Source organism: Gopherus flavomarginatus, chromosome 2 (assembly GCF_025201925.1).
Source record: "Gopherus flavomarginatus isolate rGopFla2 chromosome 2, rGopFla2.mat.asm, whole genome shotgun sequence".
NCBI lineage: Eukaryota > Metazoa > Chordata > Testudines > Testudinidae > Gopherus > Gopherus flavomarginatus.
The window spans coordinates 81,011,679-81,022,012 of record NC_066618.1 but is presented as its reverse complement, the minus strand read 5'-3'; the positions used below and the strand labels follow the sequence as shown (position 1 = coordinate 81,022,012).

General features: G+C 41.2%; 2 protein-coding genes across 6 annotated transcripts in view; both read right to left on the bottom strand.

Annotated features, from left to right (window-relative positions):
* Window positions 1–278: 278 nt before the first annotated feature.
* Window positions 279–1,987, bottom strand: LOC127044080 (uncharacterized). The gene is made up of 2 exons (XM_050938550.1): window positions 1,500–1,987; window positions 279–532 (listed from the first exon to the last, which is right to left on the bottom strand). Exons 1-2 carry the CDS (start codon window positions 1,882–1,884, stop codon window positions 285–287), a joined length of 633 nt encoding a protein of 210 aa, XP_050794507.1. The 5' UTR covers window positions 1,885–1,987; the 3' UTR covers window positions 279–284.
* Window positions 1,988–3,565: 1,578 nt separating this feature from the next.
* Window positions 3,566–10,334, bottom strand: part of ATP2C1 (ATPase secretory pathway Ca2+ transporting 1) — an 87,224-nt gene continuing 80,455 nt past the window's right edge. For all 5 annotated transcript variants that reach the window (XM_050938346.1, XM_050938349.1, XM_050938350.1 and 2 more), the window contains 3 exons: window positions 7,022–7,117; window positions 5,416–5,557; window positions 3,566–4,461 (listed from right to left, as the gene is read on the bottom strand). In XM_050938346.1, coding sequence (XP_050794303.1) covers window positions 4,331–4,461; window positions 5,416–5,557; window positions 7,022–7,117 — 369 coding nt within the window. In that variant the 3' untranslated portion in view covers window positions 3,566–4,330. The remainder of the gene's footprint in view (window positions 4,462–5,415; window positions 5,558–7,021; window positions 7,118–10,334) is intronic.

Below are 10,334 nucleotides of genomic sequence, written 5' to 3'. Positions count from 1 at the left end.
GGAAAAGGCCATTAAAAACACATTTCAATGTAATGACAGCCTTTTGGTTGGACTGTCCACAGGGGTGGAGTAGGCGGGTGCACAAAGCCTTCCCCCATGCGTTCTTACACGTCTGGGTGAGGAAGATATGTAACGTGGTGAGGGTGGTTACACAGTGGCTGCAGCAGCACTCTGTGACCCCTCTGCTCTTCCTGAAGCTCCAGCAGACGTCGGAGGATATCAGTTTGATCACGCAGCAGCTCCAGCGCTGCATCCCGCCACTGCTGATCTTCCTGCCTACACCTCTAATCTTCCTGCTGCCACCTCTCATCTAGAGCGTCTCTCCTATCCTCACATTGGTCCCTCCTATCCTCACGTTCACTGGCATCTTTCCTGTACTTTGCTACCATATCCTTCCACTCATTCAGATGAGCTCTTTCACTGCAAGTTACTTCCATGATTTCCAAGAACATTTCATCTTGCGTCTTCTTTTTCTTCCGCCTTATCTGAGATAGCCTTCGGGATGGAGTAGGGAGGCTTGAAAAATGTGCAGCTGCATGAGGGAGGGAAAAAAGGGAGAGAAATATTTAAAAAGATACATTTTACAGAACAATGGTTATACTCTTTCACAGTGAACAACACTATTCACCTTACACTGCACATGTGATTTCACTACAAGGTCGCATTTTGCATCTTAATATTGAGTGCCTGCAGCTCTGGTGTTACAGATCTCACAGACGCAGGTCTGGGCATCAGAATTCAGCTTGCATGCTGCCATGGTAAGCCACTGTCTTTCGGCTTCTCCAGCCTTCATATACACAGTGACCTCAGTGCCTCATGCAGCAGCAGAAGCCAACCCCCCCCAGCCAATTCTCTAGGATGATTGCTTTACCCCTCCCCCCACCGCACAGCTGGTGTCATGGAAGATCACTGCTAATCACCCCCCTTCCCCCCACCACGTGGCTGGTAGCTGGGAAGATTTCTGCTAGCCAAATACAAAAAAGCTCAGCACTATCCTTCCTCCCCTCCCCCCGCTTGGCTACGTGCAAGGAAGGATTTCTTTTAAGCAACAGCCCAGTAGGAAAATGGCCATCTCTGTCCCCTTAAATTCCTGAATTTCAACCAGGTTACCATGAACGATATCACTCTGCTAAGGATAACAGAGCGAGATAAAGAACGGATGTTTCTTGAATGCCAGCAATCACCGGGACCATATGCAGCTAGGCTTTGTCATGCAATGATACCCGATTACTTGCTTCATGCATGGCGTGGTAAAGTGTCCTACCATGGTGGACGGAACAAGGCTGCCTTGCCCAGAAACCTTCTGCAAAGGCTTTTGGAGTTCCTCCAGGAGCGCTTCATGGAGATGTCCCTGGAGGATTTCTGCTCCATCCTGAGACATGTTAAACTTTTCCAGTATCTTTACTGGCCGCGAATGCATCCCAAGCCCTCATGGCAAATCAATCATTAAAAAACACTTGCTTTTAAACCATGTTTTATATTTACAAAGGTACACTCACCAGAGGTCGCTTCCATGGCTTCACTGTCTGGGCTAGTGGCCTGGGAGGGTAATTCCGTCTGGGTCACAAAAAGCTCCTGGCTGTTGGGGCTAATGGAGTGCTGTGTGCTCGCTGCAAGGTCGTCCTCCTCTTCCTCCTTCCCCTTTGCAGAATCCTCAGCCATGGTTGAGATTACAACCCCCACCTCGGAATCCACGGACAGGGGTGGGGTGGTGGTGGCGGCGCAGCCCCCTAAAATTGCATGCAGCACAGTGTAGAAGGGGCATGTTTTCGGCCCTGACCCGGACCTTCCGTTTGCTGCTTTGGTTTTCTGGTACGCTTGTCTGAGCTCCTTAACTTGCACTCTGCACTGCACTGAGTCCCTGGAGTGGCCTTTTTCCATCATAGCCTTGGAAATTTTTTCAAATATTTTTTCATTTCGTCTTTTGGAATGGAGTTCTGTTAGCACTGAATCCTCTCCCCATATAGCGATCAGATCCAGTACCTCCTGTGCGGTCCATGCTGGAGCTCTCTTTTTCGATTCTCAGGAGACTGCATTGCAACCTGTGCTGATGAGCTCTGTGTGGTCACCTGTGCTGATCAGAGCTCCACGCTGGCCAAACAGGAAATGCAGTTCAAAAGTTTGCGGGGCTTTTCCTGTATACCTGGCCAGTGCATCTGAGCTCAGATTGCTGTCCAGAGCGGTCACAGTGGTGCACTTTGGGATACCGCCCGGAGGCCAATACCGTCGATTTGCGGCCACACTAACCCTAATCCAATATGGTAATACCGATTTTAGCGCTACTCCTCTCATCAGGGAGGAGTACAGAAACCGATGTAAAGAGCCCTTTATATCGATATAAAGGGCCTTGTAGTGTGGATGGGTACGGTGTTAAATCGGTTTAATGCTGCTAAAATCGGTTTAAACGTGTAGTGTAGACCAGGCCTCAGGCAGCAGCAGAGACAAAAAATTAAATAAAATAAAAAATAGGAAATACAGTACAGTATTGTGTTAAACTACTTTAAAAAAGGGAAAGCAGCATTTTCTTCTGCATGGTAATACAGCTTTGAAACTTTAAGTCAATGGTCAATTGTAAGCTTCTGAAAGAACAAGCATAACGTTTTGTTCAGAGTTACAAACATTTCAGAGTTATGAACAACCTCCATTCCTGAGGTTTTGTATCTGAGTTCTACTGTAGTTTCCCAGAGTTTCTAGACTGAAGTTTAAAACCTGTTAAGACCTCGTTTCCTGAAAAGTTTTCTTCCAGTAAAGCTTGAAATTTACACTAAGTCAGACTGTAAAAGCAAACAGTATGGAGTTTTCTTTGCAGGGCAGGGAACAAAAAAGACGCAAAGATAATAGATGGAATTAATCTTCTTTGGGGAGGAAATGATTTCATACTGCCAAAGAGAATTACAGTGCACTTGTTTTCAATGAAACAAGTTACTGTAAACAGCTTTACCAAAACATTTCTTGGAGGAAAAAAAAAACAACAACTAAGGGGGGGGGGATATGCTAGAGGTCTATAAAATCATGACTGGTGTGGAGAAAAATGTATAAGGAAGTGTTATTTACTCTCATAACACAAGAACTAGGGGTCACCAAATGAAATAGGCAGCAGGTTTAAAAACAAAAGGAAGTATTTCTTCACTCAACACACTGGCAAAGTGTTCCACGAGTTGACTGAGGGTGTTGTGAAGGCCAAGACTAACAGGATTAAAAACAAAAACAAAAAAACAAACTAGATAAATTCATGGAGGATAGGTCCATCAATGGTTATTAACCAGGTTGGCAGGGATGGTGTCCCTAGACACTGTTTGCCAGAAGCTGGGAATGAGCGACAGGGGATGGATCACTTAGGGATTACCTGTTCTGTTCATTCCCTCTGGGGCACCTGGCATTGGCCACTGCTGGAAGACAGGATATTGGGCTAGATAGACCTTTGGTCTGACCCAGTATGGCTGCTCTTATGTTCTTAATAATAAGGGTGTGGAATGATAATGCAGTGTTTGTACATTAAAAACAACAACGTTGATAGTGAAACAAAATTGGTATCTGCAAGAATGCCAAAAAACAAGCATGATGATCTGATGTAAGTGCCACTTTCATTCAACACATCAAGTTAGACATTCACACATACTTTAAGAAAAGCAAACATTTACTTCAAATTGCAGTATAGGCTTTTCAATCACAAAAAGAAAAAAAAGTGATCAGACAGTGGTCGCATCCTGTGCAAAAAAACCTTAGGATATACAAAAACTAGTAGCACAAGCTACTTGAGCCATTTACACATTGCAGGATAAAGTAAATAAATACAGTAGCTGAAATATGGCACAGGTGCCTCAGATTCTAAACCAAAAGGAATGCCTCTGAAATGTTTAAGTTTATCCTTGCATTAGTTACAAAGTCCCACCACCATAAAAGTAAAGGAAAACAATTAAATAAAAACAAAACTAAAATATTTATATCTAAGATGATTTTTTTTTTTTTTTTTTTTTTTTTTTTTTAACAGGTATACCACCAAAGTGCAGAAGGTGGGACTCAGGCTTTGACATTTCTCTTTAAAGTACCCTCTGACACACTTTACAAAGTTCCACTCAATCTCAAAAGTGAATTTAAATTTGAGGGAAAATGTTACCAAAGTTGCATAATTTCATTTGTTACTCCCACAGCCGGAAGTTTTAAATCTCAACAGTCCTGAAATATCAATGTTCATCTTTAGTCAGTGAAACAAAGAACTTGACAAAAGCCCTCAGGATTTCTTTATCCTCCAAATTCTTTGTTTTGCTTTCTTCTACATCCTCAGACTGCAATTCCTAGTTTGCAAATAAAAGAAAGAATGCAATATGCATCATACATCAAGAAAAGACGACGAAGAAGAACTTCCATGTTTGTGTATCTTTTCCTTGCTTCTCTCAACAACCTTCGTGATCTCTGCCACTATGCAGACAGAAGAGGTGAGGCCCAGAAGAAACAACAAATCTAGAAGAGACAATTGGGTTGATTTTAAACTTTGCTTCTTGTGCTTTTGCTAGTCTTTCTACAACTTAAGTCATACATGATGTCCTATAATTCAGAACAAGATAAGATATCATTTCTTTCTAATTGGCATTCCAATTGTTGGATATATGCACATTTTAAGAGTCAATTTTTACAGGATAAAAATTAATGTATATATGTTTCACAGAATCCTTGTGATTGACAGGAAATTTAAACTGAAATGTTTCATATTCTATATTTTAACTATTTTTATTAACATTTGTTAAAGTAAGAATATCTAGCATATTACTATAAACAATATAATTACATCTTATTCTGCTTTTTGGAAATGAAATCATAAAAAAAGGAGGAGTGATATTATACAATGAGAAATACTTGTATAGGAGGTAATTAATTTTCATTTCCAGGAAACCTCAGTAAAAAAAATCGCCATCATAACTTTATCAAGCCAACAATAATGTAAAGATACTTAAAGTGATGGCAACTGTGTAAAATGGCAACTTCTCAAAATCCTGACTGACATTTTAATGAAAACAATCCTAATTACACGGAATTTCTATTTGAGATTAACCAGAGAATGTGTGTTTAAAAACACTTGTTTTTAAAATTTAGTGATTTAAAAAACAAAAATAAAAAAAAACTGATCATACTTCACTTTTGCATACATCAGAATTTACACTAGAAAAGAATTCTCTGCATAGGAAGTATTTATGGATCTTGGAATTACTGATCCATTTGTTTTGTGCTTTTCACATACATTTATCATAGTTCTAAGAAAACTTTAATAGGACCCTGTATAAGATGAGGCTCTGCACCATTTGCATTTCATCTCTGTATAAAGGGCAAAATATGTTCTATAACCTTCCATCACTGGATTTGGGGATTGATCATCAATGCCTAAAACAGAGTTAAATGGAAAAAGAATACTTTTCTTACCCAGTACACTCAAGCTCTCAGTCTGGAAAACCTTCTGAAGTGGAGGAAAGTAAATGACCAATAATTGCCCCATAATAGATCCAAGAACCGCATAACAAAACATTTTGTTACTGCAAAGTCCAATCTCAAATATAGATTTTGTCTGTGAAATAAAATAGTGAATTACATTATACCTGTAGTTTTAATCCTATGATCTTTCTGTGCCTTAGTTATTTGCAACTAGTTATACAATTCAAAATTCTTTCCCTATCATTTGTTTTTGTCTCAACATTCAAAAACCTCAGTGACAGATTTGGGACGATCCAGAACAAAATTCTCAAAAGATAGGATGATCTCATTTTATTTGATAACTATGCAACTTCTATACTTAATGAATTAGATGTTGTCTCAAGATTGAGCTGTTTTCTGTTTAAGGATAGAGATCTTTCAGAATGGAGAGGCAATATGACAGGGACACCCAACAATAACAGTACAGAAAGATTCAGCAATGCTAAATATACTTATAGATAGAAATGTGGCCTATTAGAAAGGCAATTTAAAAAACAAACTGAAGAAATATTTTAAAGTTATTGATATTTAACTTAACATGCTCTAATTAATCCATTAAAAACTAGGGGTCAGATTTACAAGGTTATTTAGGCACCTGAAGAGGCAGATGGTCGCCTCATGGTTTTCACAAAAGCACCTAAGCAGGTTAAATGCTTAACTCCCATTGATTTCAATGAGACTTAAGTGCCTAACTCACTTTAGCACTATTGGATATCCTACTAGGCACCTATCCGCATCTTTAAATGCCTAAATACGCTTTCATAAATCTGGCCCTAGGCTAAGAAAATAAAATGAGAGGGGTCGGAGAGGCTAAGAAAATAAAATGCTTTGTGCAGGGGGTCGGACTAGATGATCACATTGGTTCCTTCTGACCCTAGAATCTATGAATCTATTTGCTTCTGTACATGTACAATTAGTGTTAGTGGACATCTATTGTCAGTGCAACAGATTCAAGCAAGAACGTATCATGAAAATATAGCTGGTCAGTTAAGGGTCTATTCTCTCACATACACACACACACAATTTTTTAAAACATGTAATTTACACTGATTTGTTTTCATAACAAAGACTAGCATAACAAGTTTTCCTTGCTTTTTGTGGATAGAAAGTTAACTAGGATTTTGTTTTGTAAAGGCCTCTAAACAACTAAAGATATTAACTGGTATACTGTAACAGAAGAATGATGATTAAATACATACATGCAGCAATACAGAGAGAGACTAGCTTTTGAGCTTTTAATTAAGTTTTCTTACTCTTGTGAGTTTAGGTCAGCATTGCTATCCCAATGTTTTGGGGATTTCATGCATCAATTACCCCAAATTAAAACCCTATCATTGACGTGTGAATTAAATGCTAGCCTGTTAGACTTGTGGAGCTGCTAAGCTTGTCTCACAGCTTTAGTGTGTGCAAACATCACTCTCACATGATGAGAAAATACATTTAAGAAAAATGCTGAAGCCCAGAAATGAACTGAACACAGCTTCAACAGAAAAGTGTAGTTAATATATAAAAGGGTCAAAAATCTCATGGTACTTATGTTAGATATAGGATTGCATACCTGAGATCTGGAACTCAATGCATTGAACATATCAAAAAACACAAAACAGGTGAAGGTCATCGTTGTATCTCGAGGTGTTATGACATTATCTCTTAACTAACAGAAGAAAGCAAGAAAATGGCTTTAGTGTATGTAACCTCATAAAAGAGCAAACATTCAAAGCATTTATTTTAAGGAAGTTTTGTTCTAATATTTGGACATAGCAAAAACTCTGGTTTGCAACAAGCAGATTTAGCAAGTCTTCAAGCAAGCACTTACACACATGCTTGTACCTAATCTCATTTAGTACTCTTGATTTCAGGTTGTGATTAAAAATTCATGGTGTGATTTTGCAAACATTTATGCACAACTCCAAGTACAGGAAACTCTATAATACATTACAAACAGGATTAGATATTTCCCTCCTTTAAAGAATACTAAGGTGGTCGTTTTAGAATAGCCTGGGTAGGAGGAGGGGGAAAAACCACCAAACTTTCAAGGCCCAAAATCTCTCAAACATATTTGAAAAGCGTGTTTGTGGAGTTGGGGGGGAGAAATGAGGAATGCTTTGAAATGAAGTTACTCACCTTGTGCACTAACTGTGGTTTTTAGAGAAGTCCCCCAATGGGTGCTCATTTCAGGTGCACATGTAGCTCGAGCCCTGGATCAGAAATTTTCATTAGCAGCATCCAATCAGCCCATGCAAACATGCTATGCCTCCTTGGGCAACACACACAGGCTATCTGGGGATGTGCGGGGGAACCACCCGCAGTTCCTTCTCCACCTGAACATCCCACAGAGAACAGTCTGAAGCAGGGGAAGGAGGATGGGTAGAGGCGCACCCAGAGGGACACATCTTGAAGAACCGCAGTTACTGCACAAAGGTGAGTAGCCTCTAAGTAGTATTGTTATGGACGGTCCACTTCAGGTGGTACTGTTTCATAGGAATGGCCTTTGAGTAGCCAGAAGTTGAGGTCTGGGAAGACTACCTCCAACAAGAAGCAATCCTAAACAGCCACTGCCACCAGGACCTTTGACAGCCTTAGGGTGCACGCAAGGCCGAAGGGAAACACTCAGTATTGGAAATGATCTTGGCCTATAACGAAGCATGGCTATTTTCTTGTAGGTCGAGAGCCAAAACCAATCCTATTCCTCTAGTAAATGAGTTATAGCCATCAGTCACAATCCCAAACTTCTGGAATTTTATGAATTTGCTTAGAAGTCTTAGATCCAAGCTCAATCTCCATCCTCCAGTCTCCTTTGGCACAAGATGATATTTTGCATAAAACCCTTTACCCTTGTGAGGAGGTGGGATCTCCTAATTGAAGGAGAGAGTACATATCTTGTCTCAATATAAGCTTGAGAGAGGGATTCCTGAAGAAAGACAGGGAAGGAGGAGGGAAGGGAAGAGGTACTTAAAGTGGATGGTGTAATCTGACATTATGACCCCTATGGCCCACTTGTTTGTGATCCACCTCCAAGCATGCTGGAAATGGGAAAGGCAGTCAAAGAAGGGGTGGTGGGTGAATGGTTTCCAGCTGTAAAACTAGAGGTGTGGGAGAATTTGAACCCTCAAATCAACCTATCAAAACTGTTGCATTTGCAGACAACTGAGTACTTGTGGAAGGCGGGTGAGCACCCCTCTTTATGTCTTTTCCTGGGAGGGTCAGAGAACTTCGGAAATCCAGAGAACTAAGCAGACCACCATCTCTGGGCAATCTGACCTACTAAATCTTCTCTTATTCATAGGTTAGGGTCATAAAGTGGCCCTGAAGTCCTTTAGCATGTGCATAGACTTCTATGTGATCTCCAATAGCACCTTTACACCATCGAAGAGGACATCCTCAGTGTTCTGGACTTCTCTCAGAAACCTTGAGAATTGGAGCCCAGATGCCTTGCACATAATACTGCCATGGAGATGGACCTGGCAGCAGCATTCAAGGATGCTTGAAGAGAGCATAAATGTCCTTCTGAAACAGACTACAATTGTTCCTTATGTTCCTGCAGCAGATATTCAATAAAGGCCATAAATCTATCGTAGTTTATAAAATTATATTGGTCTGTGATCGCCTGATACTTCACAATCTGAAATTGCCTGGCTGCTGATGAATAGGACTTCCATCCAAAAAGGTTACTCTCTTTTGGTGCTAGTCATACAGGCCCTTGTAGACTTGGATTAGCATTGCTTACCCTATTCACTTACAGCATCCTCCACCAGGAAGTTAGTTGGAGGGGTGAGAACACAAAAATTCTGAGTTCTTAGGGGGAACATATTTCTTATCTACTTATTTACACATTGGCAGAAGAGTATCAGGTGTCTGCCACACAATCTTAGCTGGATACAGGAGTGCCTCTATACTGGGTAACATCGCCCTGGAGGGCATTGCTGACTGCAGGATGTCCAGCAGTTTGTGCCACGAGTCCTTGACTTCAAGTAGTATCAGAAGAGTGCCATGGAAAGTGAAAGAGGCATAACTGCCTCATCTGGAGACAGAAGATGAATTATGTGTTTGAAGGGTGTCCTCTTTATCCACCTTAGCCTCTTGTTCCTCAAACATCTCTCCTCTTTTGAGGGGGGACTGGTTAGAGAGGAGAGAGGACTGTACAACTCTAGCCTCCTTATGAGACTGTGCCAGTGGTCTGAAACTGCTGCTGATAGCTGAGGGATCCCAACATGGCCACTGGGGGTCCCATACAGGAGAAAGGATGGTTCCACCATCTTTGTCATCTAGCACAAGGTCCTTCCTATGACAGTCAGACTGGGTTCCTACGTATCCATATAGAACCAAGTCAGTCTCTTCAAAGTCTCCTTCATCCTTCAATGTGGGGGCACCCTCAGAAAAGTATGGAGAGTCCTGCAGTACCAAAGGGCCATGATAATCTGGAGACCAGGGTCTCACTACTGAGAGATGCTCAGTACCCATGAGCAGTAGGACCCATCAGACAGGTCCTTAGAGTACCTGAATTAATGTGCTACTGAGTAGGGGACAACATGGCAGCCAAAGATATGGTACATCAATTGGGACCATACAGATGCAGGTGCCAATGGTCTCTGATGCCACTGTTTGCTCGGTACTGAGGGTGCTGAATGGGTAGGCACCGACTGCAGGTCTATGCCAGATAACACCAGTCCAAAGTGGTTATGCTTTCCCTCCTTGTCCCTTGTACACTGTACTGAGGCCACGTAGAAGCAGTGTTTCTCTTCAATCTATGGGGTTTTCCAGCCCTGTTGGTACCAGAGAATGCGTTTTTCACTTTTACAGTATCAAGCTGAGAGGTCAAGGCTTCCAAGACCATGAATCTTGCAGAGGACTGGGGCCTCTTAGGAGCTGGC

What these genes read in the sequence shown, in the direction of transcription:
- LOC127044080 (XM_050938550.1), bottom strand. Translation starts at nt 1,884, where the DNA reads ATGATGGAAAAAGGCCACTCCAGGGACTCAGTGCAGTGCAGAGTGCAA. An exon ending in AGCCATGGAAGCGACCTCTG is followed by an intron (nt 533 to 1,499) that starts GTGAGTGTACCT and finishes TCCCTCATGCAG; the next exon opens with CTGCACATTTTTCAAGCCTC.